The sequence below is a fragment of the Drosophila tropicalis genome, unplaced genomic scaffold (assembly GCF_018151085.1).
Source record: "Drosophila tropicalis isolate 14030-0801.00 unplaced genomic scaffold, ASM1815108v1 contig_878, whole genome shotgun sequence".
Classification (NCBI taxonomy): domain Eukaryota; kingdom Metazoa; phylum Arthropoda; class Insecta; order Diptera; family Drosophilidae; genus Drosophila; species Drosophila tropicalis.
In genome coordinates this window covers 11,827,331-11,848,304 of record NW_027173374.1, presented here as the reverse complement: position 1 = coordinate 11,848,304, position 20,974 = coordinate 11,827,331, and the positions used below count along the sequence as shown (strand labels likewise).

The following is a 20,974-nucleotide window of genomic DNA, read 5'->3' as shown; positions in this document are numbered from 1 at the left end:
TTGTTATCGCAAAATGGGTAGCGAAAAAAAGAAAAAAAAAGCATAAACAAAAGCGTAAGGAGCATAAAGAAAAGCATAAAACAAAAAAATCCAAAAAACATGGAAAACACAAACGTGAAAGAACTAAAGACAATGAAACTTCGGTTTCACAACCTGCAGCAGCAGCCAACCCTCCCCAGGCTGAGAGCGGTGATGAGGACTTTGCCATACCAATAGGTCCGTTCGACTATTTCTGTATTTTTATTAGATTCTTCTCAATGTTGTTATATTACTTCATTTAAGCGTTAATGAACAGCAAATCCCACGCCCCTGAGACACCAGAGGAATATCAACGGCGTCAGAGTCAGATTCGTCGTGAAGTTGATCCGGTTACTGGGCGTATTCGTCTTATTAAGGGCGACAGTGAAATTCTAGAAGAGATTGTGAGTAAAGACCGACACACAGAAATCAACAAAAAGGCAACTAAAAGCGATGGCGAATACTATGAAGCCCATTCTATGGGCTCAGCCCGTCGCCAGTCGAAACCAAAGTAATATTTCCTTACTTTAATCTTTAAATTTTTTATGAGTTTTAATAATAGTTAAATATGTAACGGATAACTTAAATAAACAAATGCTAGATTGCGGACTATTCATATATATAGTCAATATAATATATACACGTAAAATTGAAAAATGATTGAAAAAGACAGAATTTCAGCTAGTATAGCTGATGGAAGAAAGTGGTGCTACCATCTTGCCAAGCAGGATCGTCGCTTACTTTTGCCCTGCACATGGGGCAAGTTTGTTCACGCTTGAACCAAGTCTGGACGCACTCATCACAAAATATATGACCACACTCTAAGAGTGTCGGAGTGTTATACGAATCATGACAAATTGGACATACAGAGCCAGCGGCATCTAGTTCATCTTTTGTCGGCGGGCGTTCAGAATCCTAATAATATATTTATAAGTAATATAAAATAATTTTGTACAGTACGACAAGGACTTACAATATTTCGCCTAAAAGTCACTATGGCCTTCTTCAACGATTTTCCTCGTTCAATAAGTTCAAAGATCTTGGCTCCCAGATACATGGAGCAAAAGAAACCACCTGAAATAACTTCCAGACCAGAATATGACTCGTATAGATAGTAGAACCATTGGGTGATCGGCGTAAGGGCACGGTAGAATTGTGAGAGATACTCCACCAGGACATATAGGCGAGCCTGTGTTGTAAATTGAATAAAATACAGTTGAGATAAACATTTGAATGGGTTGCGGCCAAGACCTACCCTGACTTTTAACCTCAGGACATGCATGGGCAGCATGGTGATGACCAGTTTGATGAACATGGTTAACAGCTTAATAATAAGATCACTGACAGCCACATAATAGAGCAACATGCCCAAAGGGATGACCTTAAGGACATCGTATGTGTCTGTGCTAAATGTGGCCTTTAGTGTCTCTGAAGGTGAGGAGGTAGGATGAGGTAACTGGCTCTCCTTGTCGACACTCTCGCCCTCTGCCTTATAAGGAAGGGCAGTTACTTCGACACTAAAATATTTCTTTGGCGGCGGAACAATTAGACCGAAGGGATCTGGCGGTGCTGAGGCCAGAAAGAGCCTCAACAAGACCACCATGCCAACGAGGACCGCATCACGAATTAACACTACATAGTTTTTCTGGGCCAATCGGGCCACCTGATGGCGCACAGATCGGTTTACATTGTACATCACAGTCTGCAGTACCAGGAGATCTAGTATACCGAGGAGGTGGTCGTGGATAAATTTGGTCAGCAATATGCCGATTATTGGCAAATAGCGAACAAAGTGACTAAGGATCTGCACCACCATATCCGAAATAAGAGGCTCGTCTTCTCCACCATTATGCTCGTGGGCATCGGGCGGAATGGCTGCATTGTCAGTACCAGCATCCGGATTACCACCCCCGCCACCACTACCGTTATCGCTACGATCTGGATGAGCGCTATTAACAGGTTCGCCCTCCTCATATGTTGGTGGTTGTACATTGCTGCTGCTGCTCAATCCTATAACGCTGGCATTGTGTCTGCTGCCAGTCAAACCATGAGTGTGCCGCATTTCTCCTTCGCGCAACGAAATGCTTCTGCCCATGTGTCCCTGTCCATTACGATTTATTCGCAGAGGAGACGATGGGCTTGTCGCCGCCTCCTGACTACCACCTGCTGTTGCCGCAACCGGATTTATTTGCGGCTGATTGTTAATTAAAATATGGGAATTGTCAACTGGAGAGGTGGCTGCGCTACCAGCTGGTGCAGGCTGATAACGAAAATTGGAATGTGTAATAAAGGATCTCAGCGCCTCTGTCGATGGAGCTGTAGACAACGAGATGACCTCGTTAAGGTTGACACGCCAGAAGTTTCCCAATTGCCGTACTCCGCTTGCTGAACTTGATGCGGGTGCGCCGCTGTTAGCACTGGATGACGCCCCTACAATTGGACTGGAGGAAGTCTCTTCTGGACTGGAGGCGTTGTTAGCTCCCATACTGCGGGACGGCTGCAATCGGCGATTCACCTGTGTAGTAACTCTCATGGGTGGTGTGTATGATCGTTGTCGGGCCAAAAACGATGAAATTATATTGCCATGATGGGATGGATAACGACTGGCACCTACGCCACCGCTACCTCCGGTAGTCAGGCTGCTGCTCCTTCCAGACAGATTACTGCCATGATCTAAATGGACACCGGTGCTAGCACTGCCTCCTGGCATCGTAGAGGTCACAGACGATGACGCGCCAGCGGGCAGTAAATATTCGTGCTCTGCTGTGGTTGACTCATTATCATCACTTTCAATGCTGATAGAGATACCCGACACAGCATTGTTGTCTACTTGTCCACGTCTGTAACCAGCTCCACCAGACATAGACACGTCCTTGGGGCTGTTATTCATTGTGTTGGGGGAGAACCTTGGATTTATTCTGCTTGGTAGAGCTGGAGAACCATCGGTGGTATCGATGGTACTTTAGTTTTACGATATATCGATAGAAATTTTTCAATGGTTGTTATTGTTGTTAGTTGGTCGGTAATTTATCGATAATTGCTTAGTGGTGTCATCTAATTCGAAATGTAACGGACAAATTAAAAAAAAATATATGCAAATAAAATTAAACCAAAACCAATTGTGTAAATGAATTGAAAACCATTTTTTGAATATAAGTTTTTACTTTTTTATAAATTGGCTTTTTGTCTGTAGATTTAAACATTGAAAATGCAAATGTGGTTTTTATAATTGCATTTAAGTAAATACCAATTTCATACCAATTCCCTTACCCAGTTGCAACCCCATATTTCCCTCTTTGGATTAATGCAAATGACTCAGTTACCTGCTTTAACCGCAATTAAAACTGACCTAAAGCCCGTTTTGTTGCCAAGCAACGAGCCCTAAGTTAAGGCCAATAAAGAACGTGGTCAAAACAACCCCCGATGACCAACCAAAACAAACCCTTTGCCATCATTCTAAAGATCTTTCAGATGCGTTTAGTTGCGTTTTATAAGCAAGAAGTGAAAAATGTGAAAAATTCTAAATAAACAAGTTTAAATAAATATATATACACATACATATATATGTATAAACATATATGTATTTATAATAGTGTGTGAAATAAAACCAAGTCAAATGGGTAATTAAAGCTGTATATTGTATAAATTATTTATAATGCGAAGCTAACGAACTTATGCGTTCGTTTATATGAATATGTATATTTATGTACATACTTATATACAAAAATATAGTGTTTACAATGCCTAATCTTCTTAGATGGATGTTGAACCCCATTCGATGCGTGCGAGCAAATGCGCAATGTATATTATACATATGTAGTTGTTTATTATTGATCAGTCTGTGTAATCTCTCTCAATCCCTTACCCCGCCCCATTTTCCCCACCCTCCCAGCCGGCTACATCGTCACCTGAAATGCCCCATACCCATTCCCCTAACGTGTCCGGCTTGATCCACGTTCAATGAACCGGCACGGTGATACGAGGCGATAAACTTTTGGTCGCAGAACGTCGTTGCAAAAACAACTTGACGGACTCCAGCGGCAACTGGAAATGGTAGTATGCACAATATGGCAAAGGATCCCAGTAGGCAAACAGGGCATCTCTCTTGTCCAGCGCCGTTGTCGATGACGTCCTCTCCAGGGATGACCAACTCCAGTTTGATAGCTCATCTTCGGGCAGGCCACCGCGTTTATGAATGCATTTCATTGCCCTGCAAAGCAGCTGGGCATGCGAACGATGATGGCATATGTATGGCAAGGCCACACCCAACCGTGTGCCCAAGGGCACGAACTGTCCACCATGGGCCGGGGACTTAACCAGACGGAAGCTGATATGGGCATTGATACTGCGCTGGAAACGCACCTTGGCAAAGAAGGAGCGCAGCCAAAGATCAATCTGGGTCTCATCCTCACGTCGCACCGGTATCAGATTCTTTGTGTGATGTTCCACACGACAACTGACATTAGCTACCACCCGCGAGTCCTTGACTGTGGTACAGGTCACATAATGATGATAGCCCGGCTGATCCCGCACCACTAGCCAGGGCTGTTGTTCGCTTATCTCATGATGATTGAACTTTAATTCCGATCGCCTATTGGGCAGCACATACTTGTGTCGCTCCAGCACTCCCTGCATGCCGGCTGCCATTAAGATATTGCGATAGCTACCCACAAATCCGCTCTCATAGATCTGTGGCAGTTGTTCGGGTGCTGTAAGCACCTGATGGGCAGGCAGTGCCATTTGCTGAGCCTCACAACGTTGAAACAGTTGCAGGCAATCGTCCAGTTGCTGGGTTTCTTGGACTCCGGGAACAAAACTGGCACAACCCAACAACTCCAAATGCGGCTTGGCCAAAGCATCATAGTAGGCCGGGCTGGTGGCACACACTGGCACATAGACAGTTGGACGTTCCTTCTTCACAATGTGACAAAGTGCGGCTATATACTGCTCCACATTGTTGGTACTTGGACGTGGCACCACATAGAATTTATCCACGGCTGTGGAAAACCGTGCCAGGCCAAATAAACCCTCAAACTCAAAGACCACCACTCGGGCTCCAGAACCATAGAAATTTCTAGCCAAGTGCAAAGTCTGTATGGTGCTGCCGCAGCTAAGAAGAACGGTTTTCTGGCGTTGGGCTGTGCCCGGTCTCATTTCCTCCTCATTAGTTAGCAACCACTTCACCAGGGCAATGGGTACGCGCAGTAGCTTCCAAAAGATCCACAAAAGGGCCGAAAGCCAAAAACTAGGCGCCGCTATGGACAGAGGGATATAGAGCACATATCGGAGCACTGTCAATAGTATCCGGAACAGTAATTGTGGAGCAAATAACAATATCTTTGTGCCCAATGTTTGCTCCGCCTGGGTTTGGGATAATGTTTGACTGCTACGCAGCAAACTTCCATCGGCCGTCTTCTGACGGCGCAAAGTAACAAAATGCCTATGCGGCATGGTTAAGTCCTCACTCTCGGACTCATCTTGACTGGGATGTTCGGGTATGAGGTCCAATGAGTTAATGCGTCGAAATTTGGAGCGCGTCGCTTGACGCAACTGAAGCTGCCGGGCGTGCACCTGTTGCAGCTTCAGATCGTCCAAAGTTTGGGACATCTTCACAACAGGAAAAAATACTCGAAATAACTCGCGATCTTCACCACCTGATAGTCTCTCTCTACGTAATCTTCGGACGCGTTCGCCTGCCGTGCAATGCTGGCAAAATTCGAACTGTGACTAAACCGTGTATTAAATAGGAGCCTTACTTAAAAGCTGCGTTAATGCACGGGCCCGAGTCATTATTGATAATACATCTATGTATACACAGAAAAATTGTGGAATATGTATAGAGATTTCTGTCCAGCGGCCCATTGGCTGGCTACACCATTTGTACACTGTGCAAAACCGCCAATAAATTAAATGCATCAGCTCTCTAAAATGGGCTTCGTTATCTTTATTAAGTCAATTCGATTGATTTCGTAATCAGCGGAATGTTTTCATGCCAAAATAGATTTTCAAGATTATTTCACGCACACGATAAAATACATAGTTGAAATAGGAAACTCTTGAAACTAGTGGCTCTTGGCTATTAAAAATCTTGAAAGCATTAAAGAATCCCAAACTTTAAAATTAAAGAAAATTGCGAAAATATTGCAATTATTTGCTATAAGCTTGTTTTTTCTCTGTGTATTAGTATACCTATGAGATGGACATGTGTACTCCGAGTGGATTTTGTATTAGTATTTCTTACACCTAGCTCTATCTCTGTCTGCTCCTCCCGCTCTCTCTCTCTCTCTGTCTGTCTGGCTGTGATCTTTGGTGATCGTATAAATCATCCACGTTGCTTGGCCCTGCTTTTATAGATTGCAAACCAAAAATGTACGTCCAACTGCCTACCAGCACGTACACCAATCAAAAATATGAACAAAAGATGAAAAATTATATGCAAATCCAAAGAAAATCTCACAAGTTTTTAGAGATTTGCAATGCCAATTTCGTTATTTCTTTTTTCCCCCATTAAGATCAAATGCAATCGATTGGTAGTCGCATCTTTCGCAATCCCCTAAGGAACGGTCCGGTCCGGTCGTCAAGTGTACTTTGGTCCGCCGTCGTTGCCGCCGCCGCCTCTATATATAGTATAAGGTACTCAATCCCATTTCAGTCTTTACGGTTTCGACTGCCGTTGATAAGAGTCTGACTATGAACCCAACACTCATTAAGCAAGCGGCGACAACAACAATAATAGCAAACAAACTTATGCTTCAACACCGACAGCAACAAAATAATCACACACCTACACATAGTATAGACCCCAGGGCAACCATCCAGCCAGCCATCAATCCATCCATACATACATAACGTCTCTCGTCTAGATTGGAAAAATTGAAAGTGAAACAAACAAAACACCTCCGGGTAACGGCGGAGTCGTAATCCGAAATGCATAACCATAACCCATGTTCGGACTTTGTCTATTTAGTTTAATAAAATAAATACATATGCATATATAGAATATTTTGCAATAACGCATATATGTATGTACATACATGTATGTTTTTTTCCAGAATGGCAAAACAGATTTCTATATCTATTAATATTTCGTGTGCCATAAGTACAGTATTTGTATGTACCTGCACCATGGTATCTCCTCTTCAAGGTTGCATCTCAGGTTAAGGCGGAGGAGATAAGCCAACAAATTTGAAAATTTTTAATTTCGAATTCTATTTGTGCCAATTCATTTTGTTTCGTTGTTGGGCAACAAACACACACACACTTATGATGATTTTGAAATATATATTGTAGGTAGGTATATGTATATATATTGATAAATCCATCGGACATCAGCTATACATATTGTGTAACTCGATGCATGTGTATGCAATTCTCTGATATGGATCGGCCGATAACCCTCGAACTTCAGAGAACTCTAGCCGGCAAATGGAATCGCAATAGAATTCTCCCTCAACTTGTGCCAGGAAACATTTTGACATTTGGTTTTTGCGCCAAGACTAAGTAATGAAGCAGATTATAATTACCCATGGGTAAGGTGCTTTATAAGTAGCTTTGAGTTAGCTGAAACGTGTGGTCCATCGCATCTACTGATAATATTCTTGTCGTCCTTTGTTCAAACACAAAATGTTTGAGATCTCCTATTACAGGTAAGATCGAATACAATTATAGTGTATTGGGGTCTTTATTGAAAATACAGAAAATGTTTTGCCTTCCTTGAAGAAAGGTTTATTTTTTGGAGGAGACAAACATAAATCATGTAACTTTCACCCTTTTTTTTTGGAATCTTGTTCTTGTTACACTTGGCAAAATAATTAAGGGAACATTAATCGTAGGGAGTTGAGATGGTATTTCGGTCTAAAAAACCCAAGACAGGTTTCAGTGAGGTGGAAACATTTTGTAATTTTTTCTCTAAGTGCATCTGTTATCATCACAATTCTACTGCAATTGATTAGCATTTTTGTTGTTGTTGCTGTTGTTGTTGAATCTTTTTTGAGGAAAATATGTAAATATAAATGAAAGGGTAAACCAGCGCATTGACAGAGTCCACAATTTATTGCCCTGCCACCACATTGAACCTATTAAACGCACTTGGGCATGGAATCAAGTTAGTTGGCTATGTGGCCAATGTATGTCCTATGTAGGAGCCACCACCACCACAGCAGTTCCTTGTTCCTCCTTCTGTCGAGAGACACAATTTGCATTTGTTGCTCACTCGCAAGCCAAACACATTTGTGACTTCTTCTGGCCAAACACCGGCGGAATAACGCAATCAATTGCGGTTGCTCGTGGTTACGTGGAATTTGTTAATTCAATGTTTATTCTACCCTAACTCCAAGGAGCCAATGCAAAAAAAAAAAAAAAAAAAAGGAACGAAGGTAAACTCTATGCTAACAGCGCTAAGTTGTTGTCCTTAATGGCGGTTAGTTCGACAACGAATCCCTTCGTTGCCCTTAGGTAGACTCTTGTGGTAAATCCAAGCCTCTTGGCGCACAGCTCGTCTTTAGTTCCACGGACATTGTCAGTTCAAGCGGGCTCGTCCTTTCCGACAGACAGATTGTCAATTTCGTTTCGTTTATTGGGTTTAGACAGTGATTAGCTTTCATTCTCGAGGAGTGCTCGTTGCGTATTTCCGCATTTTTGCAAATTTGTGTCAATTGCCGTTTGGTTGGCGTTGCCAAGACGGAGCGCAGTTTGTGTGTGTTAGAGGCCTCACGCCCACAAACTTCCTTCCTGCTTCAAGTTAGAATCGTGATAACTTGATGAGTAAGCAATTGAAGCTCAATCAGTTAACAACATTTGTGATTGTGCGCGGATTTAATAAAATTTGAATATTTAATCGGATACATCAAGAGTCAATACTTTCCGTTTGAAGTAAGTGGAACAACCAATTGTCTAAGCATCTCCATGACATTAACTTTAGAAATTTCACACAAATAAGTGTCTTCGAATTATCTTTAATTAAACTAATATTGTGTTACTAACAATAAGTGCAGTAAAGTTGAACCCAGAGCCCTCTAAAGGGCATGGATAAATCAAAGATTCTTCTAAATTAAACTTCTCCCCGCTTAAGAATATTTTCAACATTTGCCATTTGTATCCAATATAAAAATATATACCCTATAGTGAACTTATACATATATTATAAAGTGTTTTGTATACTAAAGTGATTTCAAAGACTTATTTTAGTCCATCCTTGAGTCCAATAAATAAATATTTAAAAAAAAAATAGCAGCATTTTATTAGGAATCCCCAAAAAGTAACAAAAGCTGCCAATTTAGCAGTTATGTTTTGTTATTTAAAAAGAAATGATGATTTCATCCAATTTCGATTCAAAAATTTTTATTGATAACCAGTTTATAATTCAAAGTACTTTATCAAATATTAAAACAAACAGTCAGTAATTAAAAAAACGCACATAATTACTATACTTCTTACATGATTCTCTAGAAATTAAAATTGAATTTTAATAATGTTAATAATAAGATTTTGAACAAAAATTGTAATTTTTAAGTTAACTTCTCTATATATTTTATATAGTATACATTTTTTAGTAAGTTTTAAATAATTAATCAAGACATCTTGTTATCTCAAGTTAGTTTTCGATGGTTGAACCTTGTATAAGATTTTAAAGTCCTAAAAATTGGCCTTGTCGGAAGATAAAATAAACCCCTTGTTGACTCAATCTTAACATGCTGATTTTAGTTTTCTCAAAGTCTACGGTTAAGACATTAATGTTTCAATATTAAACTAACTTATGTAGGTATTGATAATTTACTTTTAAAACTGGCTATATATTGTCTAAGTCACCTGAATGATAATTGTAGGCTTTGAATTGGGGACAGTATTCGAATAATTTACTATCAATGTTAGTCGCTTTTCTTTTTTGGCGCATTCAAAGACATAGCCCTTACTAACCTAATTAATCTAAAATGAAGCTCTAGAATTTAATTGGATGCCAATCGCATAATATCAAACCAAACAAAATGTCTACTAACATTGAAAGACTTATCTTTAAATGAATCTCTAACAAGATTTTGTATTTATGATATTCATGAATGTCTATAAATTCTGGATGCAATCAATGAATCTTTATGTAATATCAAGACGAATCCGATGTAGATTATGTATGTATCTGTGGTTTATGACCTCCGCTCAAATGGGCTCAATAAGCACAGACATAAAACATGAACTAAAATAGAAAGTAGGCCCACATTAAGTTCAAGCTAGGTAGAACCCAATAACTTGAATTCAGATTGCATGCTAAAGCAGCATAGTAAGTAGGAGTATCCAGGGTTATACATCATATTTTGTTGTTGTTGTCTTGTCTTGCATATAGTTAAGTAAGACGCAGCATAAGGAGACCAAATTAGAAGGCAAAGGGAAAGGATTCGTGTCAAAAGAAGTTTCAACAATGCGAAGGAAAACCAAAAAATTGTTTATTAAAATAAATACGAGGACAATGAAATTATTATGCATGTTGTATTGTTGCTGTGACAAACTGCGACGAAAAGATGGGGAATTGGGTGGGGGAGGGTACAACGAGGATGGGGGCGATAAACACAAGTTTGCTGTCCTGGTGACAGACCGTGCAATGCGTGTTTGTTGCTTTTGGATTTCGTTTTGGCGAGAAACCATTTCCTCAAGTGGGCAGAGAAATATGTATTGCCATTGCCCAGATGGAACATGAAAATTGGTTGGGATCACAATGAGTGTTTTTTTTTTTTTTTGGGGCCTTGTTTATTTATGAGGGTAGAGTAGCAAAAAAAAAGGAGGAAATATGTATAAATGAAAATTATATATAGCTGAGCTGTCATGGTGATGGTGACCTGGCTCCTGGGTGAGCTTAGGACAAGTTAATAAATCAATTTGAACAAACTTATCGAGCATTTAGGCGTAGGCGGAAAACTTTTGCACATTGGCAGTAGCAAAAAAAAAAAAAACCAAAACGAGAAAAGTTTATTGCTGCACGCAAAGTAAACCGCAAAACAAATTTCATCGTCACCCCGGTCTTCCTCTTTCTCTCTTTCTCTTTGGCTCAGATGCAGGCGTATCGCGATAACTTCAAGCAAACGCCCTGCCCAGCGGCCGTCGACCCTCTACCTGCAACGCCCGCTTCTTCAACGGCTGGACGCCTGCCCTTTTCGCGTCCACACCATCGTGGCGTCCGAGGGGGAAGCGATCAGCCAACGGTTAACAACGCCGCTGCTCCCATCTCTGGAGCCCTAACTCCGCGGATGATGAGTCCAGCACCGCCGACGGGGGATGCTTCCTCGGCCAATAATCTGTTGCGCCAGAACCAGGAGTTACGCCAACGTCTGGCTGATGAATCGCATACCTATCGCCGTCGCCTGGACACCTACAAACAGGCACAGCACAACCAGGCGAATCTCGTCAGTCGCTTGCAATCGAAAATCCAGCAGTATAAACAACGCTGCAATGATCTGGAGGAGCGTATGCATGAGACTATAAAGCCAACTATTCCGACCATGTCGGCACCCAAGCTAACTACGGGACCAACCGCGAATCAGGTCTTGGTGAGTGAATTAAAACACGACTTTCGTGTCAATGTCAATCAAATATTCTGCTCTTCTTTTTTCGGCAGTGTTCCACTTCACTGACGCTGGGTCAGAGCAGTCTTCCGTGTAGTTCTTCATTGGACTCACCACCACCCAGCTGTGGACGAGATTATGTACATGATGATGACGCCCGTGAGCTCTGTCGCAAGCTGGAGGAGGAGCACAACCGATGTGAGCAGATTATAGCACAAAATAATGCTTTGCGTCAGCAGCTCGAGGAGTCGAATCGCACCAATCAGGCTTTGACCAATGATCTGCAAAAGCTAACAAATGACTGGTCCGGTTTGCGAGATGAGTTGCTCATGAAGGAGGATGAGTTCAAGGAGGAGGAACAGGCCTTCAAGGACTATTACAATAGCGAACACAATCGCCTATTAAAAATGTGGCGGGAGGTTGTCTCTGTAAAGCGAGCTTTCAAGGACATGCAGACCGCAATGAAGGCGGAAGTATGCAAAATGGGCCAAGAGATCAATCATGTGTCCAAGGATCTGAATGGATCTGCTGCGGCTGTCAATTTTGCCCAACAGCAGGCCAAGCAGTCCGCCGATGAAGAGCTCCGGCAATCTCGTCGCTTCAGCGATGACTTGCAGGCCCAATTGGCCACTCTCAAAGTGCAATATGAAAGTGCTCGCCACGAGATCATGGAACGCGATCAACGTTTGCTAGAATTAATGAATCAATTAAAGAAATTGGAGGACCGTTGCGGCCAGGCCGAGTCGCAGGCGGCCTTGGCCACCAGCTACAACAATGAGATAGAGCGACTTAACAATTCCATGCGCGAAATCGCTCAGGCTGTGATTCAAGACGCCGAGATCGCCGATCGCGAAGCAGACGCTGAGGTCACCGGCGGGGCCATGCAGCACATGCATTTGACGCGTGATGCCGCTTCGGTAGCGGGTGGAGCCGCCGGTGCCGGCGGTTCCAAGTCGCCGCGACGCAATTCGACACGAGCCTCCCAGGCATTTGCCGAGGGTACAATTTCGGCAGTTCAGGCTGCCCTCCACAAGTACCAATTGGCCCTGCACGATATGCAAGTGAAATTCCAACATACGTCCGAGACTCTACGCTCTACCAAAACTCAATTGGACACCAGCGATGGCACCAAACAGCTTTTGACCACGAAAATGCAACAGCTCACCGAGAAGCTAGACTGCAGTAATTCAAAACTCTCCGAACTGCTGCAGGAGCGGGAGAGTCTGCAAAAGACGTTGGATGAAATGCGCAGCCAGAAGCAACAGTCTGAAGTGGGGCGTGCGGATCTTAACAATGCGGTAAGTGGGTGCAAACTAGCAATAACCGACGCAGAGATAAGAGAGAAAGTCCAGACTTTCATTGAACCAGAGATGTCGAGGTCTTTTCCCGCAATCCTGTTCACTGATTAGTGATTAGTGCTTCAATTCAATTCTTCAGGTCTATTATACATGGCATTAGCTAAAGAGAATGCCTAAAAATAATAGCATCATTTAGAATGCCAAATTTAATAATAGACTTGGTATTCTAGGTGATTTGTAGTAAATCACTCATATTTATGTAGTTTCTTTCTTCTTATCAATAGGTAGTATATTTATATTATTATTTGTCCAGACTCATTAAAAGAGATTACAAATACATATTTGAACTTTAAGTAACTTTATTCCGTTCCTTTCTTTATGTGTATCCGTCTGCAATGCAAACTAGTCTCTTAATTGAATTACATGGGCCTAGTGATAAGATAAAGGATTTTGTGGTTGTTAATTGTTGAGTTTACTTAACTCAACGCATCTCAACGCTTTACTAAGCGTTTACTTCTTATTTTTAGTATGAAAATCTAAGCGGTGAATTCGACAAGCTCCAATTGAACTATGGAAAACTGCAGAAACGTATTGACTCCATGGAAGAGGACAAAAAGGCCGTCGAACTTGAAATCCAAAGAATTCTTAAGGATAAGAACATAACCGAATTGAATCTAAGGTAAGCTGTTCTTGGCTTTCTATTCTTGAATATCTAGAAAATGGAATTCATAGATATCCAAATATAATCATCTTATATTTATTTCTGCAGATCCGAAGAAGATCGTAGCAGCCGGCTACGTGAGGAGACTATTTCTCTGCGTGAAGAACTTAATCGGGTCAGTCTTAATCGCGATCTTTTGGAGCAGCAACGAATCGAGTCTGACAATTTAATCTGCTTGCTGGAAAAACAAAAGTCAGATTTGGAATATGATTTAGATAAGTTGTTAATGGAGAAATGTGATCTCCAAGAGAAACATGAAAAATTGTCGAGCAGCAATTGTTCCACCAGCGACGAGCTGAAGTCAGTGGAGAAGTGTCTAATGGAGGCCCAAGAGGAGCGCAAAAAATTGCGGCTACAGGCCAACGAACAGTCCAACGAGATTGGGGAGCTTAAGAAGGAGTTGGCTGTGCTGGATAAGGCGCGTCTTGAACTCGAGACAGACAATCTCTCCTATAGTGAGAAACTAAAGTGTTTGCAACTGGAAAAGGAGAAGATACTGCAAGACTTGGCATGTGTGACAAGGGATCGTGGCGATATTCATAATCAGTTAACAGCCATGTGCCGCAAGAAGGAGACCCTTAACGAGGAACTGATGCGTACGCGGCAACGTCTGGAACAAACCGCTGAGACCAACAGTCGCCTCAATCGAAATCTAGAGGACATGGTCAAAGATGTGGAGGAAAAACAGGTGGTCATTGATCTCCACGAGAAGGATACCCATCGCCTTAACGAATTGCTAGCCGCTCTACGTTCTGAAAAGGAGTCGCTGGAGTCTGTGCTCTTCGATACAAACACCACCCTGGAGGCTACCGAAGAAAAACGAAGCCAGCTAGAGCGTGAGCTACAAGAGGCCCTGGTAAGAGAAGAATCTCTCAAGAATCAGGTGGCGCGGTTGCAGAAAGAGTTGGAGCAGTGCCAGCGCAAGGCTCAGGAGACCAGGACACAGTTAGCAAATGCAGCTAGAGCCGCCGAAAGTGATTTCAATCAGAAAATTGCAAATCTTCAAGCAGCTGCCGAAGATGCAGCCAAACGTCATGGTGATGAAGTCCTGCAATTGCGGAACGCCCTCGAAAAGCGGATGCAACAGGCTCTGCAGGCACTGCAAACTGCCAAGGACGATGAGATCGAGAAGCTAAATGAGCGTTTGGTTGCCCTTCAGGCGCACATTGAGAGTCTGGTGCAACAACACGAAGAGTCCTTAATCCGGGCCGAGAGTGAGAAGCAGCAGGCTCTTCTAATGGCGCACCGTGATAAGCAGGCAGTGGGTGAGCGTTTAGAGGCCGTTGCCAGGGACTTGAAAACTGAACAGGAGGCCCTTGATCGCAACAAGCGTGAGGCCAATGCCCGTGATGAGAAACAAAGGGCTGCCATAGCCCAGCTTAAGGATGAGATCGTGCTCATGCGTACCAGAGAAGAAGAACACAGGTGAGTCTAAGTTGAAAGTGAGAGAAATCTTGACTAAAATTTATTATTTCTGGATTTGGTTAGAATCAAATTGGAAGAGTGCATACGTAAGCAGGAGCTGCAATTGGTCACTATGAGGGAAGAACGTGACTCTCTCTGTCGTCTGAGCGAGGAGCTTAAGATCGAGATCCGTCTGAAAGAGGACAAAATGGATGGCACCAGCAACGAGCTGCAGGATGCTCTGCGCAAGAACAAAGAAGGTACGCAATTATTCCCTTTCAACTCCCGAGGTCATGTTATAATTTTCCCCGTATTATAGGCGAAGGATTTATCGAAAGCCTGCGCAAGGAACTTACGGACAGTCGTCGGCAACTGGCTGACAGCAACATTGAGCGGGACAAGTACTCCACAAGCAATAAGGAGCTACGTGACCATGTGAAGCGTGTGGAAAGCGCCAAGCGAGAACAGGCCCGAGCCATTGAGGAAGCCCTTCAAAAGATCAGTAATCTGGAGGAGGCGAAGAATTCCTTAGAGAATGAACGGACTCGTCTTAGCACTATACTAAAGGAAACGGAAAATCACTTTACAAAGACAACGCAAGAATTAAATGCCACCAAATCTGCTCTGCAGAAGGCGCAGGTCGAGTTCGCACAAAAGGACGAAGGTGGCAAGGAGTTGCAATGCAAACTCATAGCGGAGACCGAGCTCAAGGAGAGGGCGCAACAGGAACTATGCCAGAATAAGAAGCAGCTTTCCGATCTGGAGGAGAATCTGTGCGCGACGCGTCAAGAATTAGGTAGATTGAGATGTCACAACAACCAGGAAGAGCATCGTTTCCATGCCAGAGAACAGGAACTGGCCCAACGCATGGAGGAGGCCCGCGGCCGGGAGAAACGATTGGAAGATCAGAAACACAATTTGGAAGTGTGTCTGGCAGATGCCACTCAGCAAATCCAGGAATTAAAGGCTCGTTTAGGTGGAGCCGAGGGTCGCATCCGGGCATTGGACGAACAGCTTGCATGCGTGGAATTGCATAAGCGCGATACGGAGCACAAGCTATCGTCGGTGGTTCATACGCTGCGCAGAATCGCTGGCATTCAGGTGGATGGTAGTGTGAATCTCTCACATCGCCTTCTCAGTCCTTCCAGGCGTTTTAGTCCATCCCGTAGCGTTGGTGACTACGATACTCGTAGTACTTCGCAATGTCCTGACCCACCAATCGATGTTGATCCGGACTTGGTGAGAAAGGGTGTGAGAAACCTTATGCACCAGGTGGCCCAGCTGGAGAGAGAGAAGGACGATTACAAGTCGCAGTTGGGAGCAGCGAAAAAGCAACTGCAGGATGCGGCCGAACAACAACTTCGATGCGATGCCAAGATGGGAAAACTTCAGGCAATGCTAAGAAATCTTCAGGAGGAGAAGAGCAATCTGGAAACGGATCGCAAGATGAAAATCTCGGCCATCAATGCCCTTGAGGAGAAGCTCAAACAGCGCAGCGATGAGTGCCAGTTACTTCGAGAACGTTTGGCCCAGACGGAAATGCAGCTGGCGGCCACCTCAGAAGAAAATGCTCAGAATGAAGAACGCCTGGAAAAGAGTCGTCAGGCATGCTCCAAATTGGATAACGAGAAACGATTGCTACAAGAGGAACTTGCCAAGGTAGAGGGTCGGGCTAGTAAATTGGATCTACAACGCGTGGCAATGGAGGGAGATCTTACTCGTCTTCAAATGGCTATACAGGAGAAGGACTGCAGCATTAGGCAAGTGTCAGAGCGACTGGAAAACCAGACCCGCGCCATGACCCAGTTGGAAGATCGCTGCACTTCGCTAAAATCTACTGTAGATCAATTAAAGGAGCGTCTCCAAAAGTCGGCTGTCAGTGAAACTCAATTGCGTGGAGAAATAAAGACCTTGCAGAAGGAGCTCTCCGAACAAGGACATTGCGCTCAGGCCAATGAAGATAAGGTGAAGCTACTACAGAAATCATTCCAGACAGCCGAAAATGAGAAGCGCATCCTGACCGAACGCCTAGACAGTGCCCAGACGAACCTTAACGAACTTAGACGCAGCCAACAGGCCCAGCTTGATGGCAATCAGAGACTACAGGAACAGGTAACCGATTTGGAAGTACAACGTTCGGCCCTAGAGTCCCAATTGAGAATAGCTAAATGGAATCAAGAGAGTGGCGGTGACAAAATCTTAACCAATGGCAATGGCAACGCTGGCGATGAGGACGAGCTCAACAGACAGCTAAAGTCTTCGTTGCGAGAAAAGTCTGAACTTCGTAGCAAATTGCAAACATTGCAGGTAGGATATATATCCTATGGAACCTTTTCTCTTCTAGTATACTTATTATAAACATCTGAAATCTAGGACAAAGTAAAACAACTAGAGTGTGAGCGTAAGAGTAAGTTCTCTGGTGGTAATGCTTACGACCGTGCTGAGAAATCCAGTTCGTATTATGCAGCTGGAGCTGGAGACCCTGGTGAATTTGACTCCAATCGCTATGATACAGGTGGTAACGGTGGTGGTTCCTATAACTGTGGCCTCGATCACAGTGTGATTGAACAGGAAACACGTGATTTGCGTTTGAAGGTACGACGTCTGGAGACAATGTTGGCCGAAAAGGAATCGGAACTGGCACGCTGCAAGGCACGGATGAATGATAGCGCCAAATGTTTAGATGGCATGGACACCGACCGCTATCGTAGTGCCCATTTGCATGCAGAAAAACTGCTGGATGCTCGTGAGAAGTCACACAAACAGCAAGTGATGCTGCTGGAGAATCAGGTGAATAAAACAAACAAAAATATCATCTGAAAAACCTTTAGATGATTAAAATTTAAAAACTAATCCTTTCAAGATCTCCATGCTGCGGGAACAGTTGGCACAGGAAGCCAAGCGTCGTCAGCAATATATCTTACGGAGCTCAAAGGCCAACAAAGAGATGCAACATTTGAGGAGCACATTGGGGGACTCACTACGCAATGTTTCTCAGCATCCAGTGGACGCACACTTACTGGAAAGCGAGAGCAGACGGTTAGTATCTCCATTAGTGGATTACATTTTCCTCATTCACACTTTACTTTATTGATTGAATTACAGTCTGGATTCTGCCGTATCGATGAGCCTACCGCCCTCCACCTGCCGGGATTACGATCGCGATTAGAATTATTTCTAATATATATATAGATCATTTGGTACACAATCCCGCCAATAATTAATGTTCACACTGCCATAAGCATTTACCCATTTAGATACACATTCCTAGGCATACAATACAATCGGTAATGTCCGCCGAAATCCTTCAATTTAGTACAATACTAGCTGTTCATTGTCTGCTCTGTTAGACAATCGAATATAGTGCGTTTCATCATCTCGCATTTGGACATTGAAATTCATTTTCACACTTACTTTATCTAAAGAAAACATACAAACATTAAAGGGTCACAAGTTCCGCTTCTTCTTGATTGAAGGAGAACACCGAACTACATTATGTATCACACATGATACATTGAAAATCATTTGCATTTATAAGAACATATTTATATTGATATTGAACACAACTAGTCGGCACAAGGCAATTCAACATAATATCTTTAGCATATCTAAATTCCTATATACAAATTCTACAAATACATACATATCTATATTAAATAATAATTGGAAACAGAAAAATCAACTCACATCTTAAATATGCAGCAAAAGTTTTTTCATTTCTGGGTAGTTTTAAGCAAATTTTCCAGACAATCGACAACAATTTTCATATTAGCCTTTTGTCCCGAAATCTTGGCGACTTCCCCGACAATAGCAAACAGAGCCTTCGACTTGCCTTTTTTATATTGCTGTACCGCCTTCGGTTGATTGGCAATGGCTTGATGGCAAAATGTTTCAATTTCATGTAAATTACTAATTTGTTGCAATTTGTGTTGATCAATCAGCTAAACGGATAAATTATGCGGTATAAGATACACAATTAAGTGAGAGTTTGGTTTACTTACATCAGAGACATTTTCATTCGGATTTTTGTGAACCAAATCAATTAGTTGTCTGGCTGCTTGAAGATTGATTTCCTCCAAATGCAAACAGTTCAGAATATCCCTCAAATTTACAGAATTTATGTTGCTAATTAATAAAAACAATAATCATTAAACAAGTAAAACATGGCATATAATGCATACCAATCATCCAGATACAAATTCAATTTGTTGCAATAGGTAAGTAAATCGTTAATAAGAAAATTTGTTATCATCTTAGTTGGAAGATTCTTAAGACTCTTGGAGATGTACATAAAATGTTCCAACAAAATGGGCTCATTCTGAAAAAAAATGAATACATTCTGTAGATAAGATGATGCTGATTCGATTAGGGGAAAGAAAAACTTACCACCAATATAATGGCCGTTTCTGCATTGAGCTTGTTAAACTCAACTAACCGTTGACGAGTGTGCTCCGGCAGTTCGGGAATTTCTTCACTTAGTTCAGCTACTGATAGCAATTCATCAGTGGACTTGGAGCCTGGTTTTAAATTTAGATGCAATGGTGGCAAGTTCGGTTCGGGCATAAACCGATAATCCTGCAATACCTCTTTATCACGCATAGCCACTGTGGATCGCTTTTCGGCATCCCAAGAGCGAGTCTCATTGGTTATCCTACCACCCTTTGATACTATGTCAAGCTGTCGATTTATCTCAAATGTAATTGCTTGGGAAATACTGCGGACAGAGCCAATATTTTTGACTTCAGTGCGTACACCCAAAGGATCGCCCTCTTGGTTAATAGATATATTAGCATCCACACGCAAAGCGCCCTCTGTAATGCCAATAAAATGCATTTAGGTGACATGCCATTGCCCAATATGACCTCCTTACCCTCCATTTTACAACTACAGGTTTGTAAGCGTCGTAGTATTAGCATCAGTTCTTTTACCAATGAGGCAGCTTCCTCACCGGTTTCTAAATCCGGGGCAAATACCAATTCCATCAAGGGAAGGCCGGCACGATTTAAATCAACTAGACTTCGCTTTAAATAATCATCGTGTAACGATTTGCCACTGTCTTGTTCCAATTGCAATTGCAAAAGTTTAACGGACTTGTAGTATAGCTTCTGACCAGGTGTGATGACGGGAAAAGTCATTTGTCCATTGTTGGCTAGGGCAGAACGCTGTTGTGTGATTTGGTAGCCGTTCTAGGGAATATGCTACATGTTAAAAATCCCATAATCGATAAGAATTATAATCTTACTGGCAAATCTGCATAGAAATAATGTTTGCGATCAAACATAGAAACTTCGTTCACTTGACAGCCCAAGGCCAAAGCGGTCTTTATACCCGACTCAACACATTTTCTATTAAGTACCTGGAAAAAATTCAAACAGAATTTGAAAATCATTAATGAAATTCACAAAATTGAGATATTTTCTAACCGGTAGTGTTCCCGGAATGGAAGCATCGAAGTGGGCCACTGATGTATTCAATGGGGCTCCAAAAGATGTGCCGCTGCCTGAAAACAATTTGGAAGTGCTAGCAATTTGGGCATGGACTTCCAGGCCAACCACACTTTTCCATTTACTAAAACAATGAAAAACACAATTTAATTATAAATGATTTTATATATGTACATATAAGACTATGTATTATCACCGAATAGGTTCCTGTGCTAATATGGGTTTCGTAGCCAGCCTTCGAATCGTTAAATAATTTCTCATTTTAGTTGTTGTTTTGTTGAGATTCCTTCAAAGAAATAATCAGTTGTAGAGCGTTGCTCTGGCCCCAAACCAATGATCTGTTAACTCTTGGGTGTCACTCCAACTTTAAAATTATAGTGTTAATTTAAGTTTATTTAAAAAATAAACCGGTGAGTCTAATTCATGGCCAGCACAGAAAAACAATAGTGTGGCCATATCTACACCTGCGAATATATGGCAGCACTTGCAATAGGAGGCCAACAGTTGTACAAACAGCTGACTGAACAGCTGATAAAAAAG

At 42.5% G+C, this 20,974-nt stretch overlaps 5 protein-coding genes across 6 annotated transcripts; 2 read left to right on the top strand and 3 right to left on the bottom strand.

Annotated features, from left to right (window-relative positions):
* Positions 1–56: 56 nt before the first annotated feature.
* LOC137584345 (ADP-ribosylation factor-like protein 6-interacting protein 4) lies at positions 57–656 on the top strand. The gene is made up of 2 exons (XM_068299688.1): positions 57–216; positions 283–656. Exon 2 carries the CDS (start codon positions 288–290, stop codon positions 531–533), a length of 246 nt encoding a protein of 81 aa, XP_068155789.1. The 5' UTR covers positions 57–216; positions 283–287; the 3' UTR covers positions 534–656.
* On the bottom strand, positions 536–2,980 carry LOC137584341 (E3 ubiquitin-protein ligase RNFT2). The gene is made up of 3 exons (XM_068299684.1): positions 1,274–2,980; positions 992–1,207; positions 536–933 (listed from the first exon to the last, which is right to left on the bottom strand). Exons 1-3 carry the CDS (start codon positions 2,906–2,908, stop codon positions 700–702), a joined length of 2,085 nt encoding a protein of 694 aa, XP_068155785.1. The 5' UTR covers positions 2,909–2,980; the 3' UTR covers positions 536–699.
* Positions 2,981–3,635: 655 nt separating this feature from the next.
* Positions 3,636–5,742, bottom strand: LOC137584552 (uncharacterized). Its single transcript, XM_068299993.1, has one exon. The coding sequence runs from the start codon at positions 5,623–5,625 to the stop codon at positions 3,976–3,978; it is 1,650 nt and encodes a 549-aa protein (XP_068156094.1). The 5' UTR covers positions 5,626–5,742; the 3' UTR covers positions 3,636–3,975.
* Positions 5,743–7,605: 1,863 nt separating this feature from the next.
* Positions 7,606–18,685, top strand: Root (ciliary rootlet coiled-coil, rootletin). Its single transcript, XM_068299992.1, has 10 exons — positions 7,606–7,664; positions 11,058–11,552; positions 11,621–12,865; positions 13,393–13,544; positions 13,635–15,011; positions 15,075–15,250; positions 15,310–17,297; positions 17,364–17,780; positions 17,854–18,029; positions 18,096–18,685. Exons 2-10 carry the CDS (start codon positions 11,058–11,060, stop codon positions 18,157–18,159), a joined length of 6,090 nt encoding a protein of 2,029 aa, XP_068156093.1. The 5' UTR covers positions 7,606–7,664; the 3' UTR covers positions 18,160–18,685.
* GatB (glutamyl-tRNA(Gln) amidotransferase subunit B, mitochondrial) lies at positions 18,521–20,877 on the bottom strand. Of its 2 annotated transcripts, XM_068299996.1 has the most exons (9): positions 20,631–20,877; positions 20,414–20,558; positions 20,233–20,346; positions 19,861–20,176; positions 19,377–19,801; positions 19,172–19,308; positions 18,992–19,115; positions 18,678–18,931; positions 18,521–18,619 (listed from the first exon to the last, which is right to left on the bottom strand). In XM_068299996.1, the coding sequence occupies exons 1-8, from the start codon at positions 20,693–20,695 to the stop codon at positions 18,704–18,706; spliced, it is 1,554 nt and encodes a 517-aa protein (XP_068156097.1). In that variant the 5' UTR covers positions 20,696–20,877; the 3' UTR covers positions 18,521–18,619; positions 18,678–18,703. The 2 variants fall into 2 exon arrangements, with proteins under 2 accessions (XP_068156097.1, XP_068156095.1); XM_068299994.1 differs by having other exon boundaries at positions 18,521–18,931.
* Positions 20,878–20,974: the final 97 nt, after the last annotated feature.

Bases quoted from the DNA above. Each gene is read 5' to 3' on its own strand.
- LOC137584341 (XM_068299684.1), bottom strand. From the start codon at position 2,908: ATGAATAACAGCCCCAAGGACGTGTCTATGTCTGGTGGAGCTGGTTAC. The intron at 1,208-1,273 runs GTAGGTCTTGGC...TTTACAACACAG, and splicing joins TCCTGAGGTTAAAAGTCAGG to GCTCGCCTATATGTCCTGGT. The intron at 934-991 runs GTAAGTCCTTGT...ATATATTATTAG, and splicing joins TGACTTTTAGGCGAAATATT to GATTCTGAACGCCCGCCGAC.
- LOC137584552 (XM_068299993.1), bottom strand. From the start codon at position 5,625: ATGTCCCAAACTTTGGACGATCTGAAGCTGCAACAGGTGCACGCCCGG.
- LOC137584345 (XM_068299688.1), top strand. From the start codon at position 288: ATGAACAGCAAATCCCACGCCCCTGAGACACCAGAGGAATATCAACGG.
- GatB (XM_068299994.1), bottom strand. From the start codon at position 20,695: ATGAGAAATTATTTAACGATTCGAAGGCTGGCTACGAAACCCATATTA. The intron at 20,559-20,630 runs GTGATAATACAT...TCATTGTTTTAG, and splicing joins TTAGCACAGGAACCTATTCG to TAAATGGAAAAGTGTGGTTG. The intron at 19,309-19,376 runs GTAAGTTTTTCT...ATTTTTTTTCAG, and splicing joins AAACGGCCATTATATTGGTG to AATGAGCCCATTTTGTTGGA.
- Root (XM_068299992.1), top strand. From the start codon at position 11,058: ATGCAGGCGTATCGCGATAACTTCAAGCAAACGCCCTGCCCAGCGGCC. The intron at 12,866-13,392 runs GTAAGTGGGTGC...TCTTATTTTTAG, and splicing joins GTGCGGATCTTAACAATGCG to TATGAAAATCTAAGCGGTGA. The intron at 17,781-17,853 runs GTGAATAAAACA...AATCCTTTCAAG, and splicing joins TGATGCTGCTGGAGAATCAG to ATCTCCATGCTGCGGGAACA.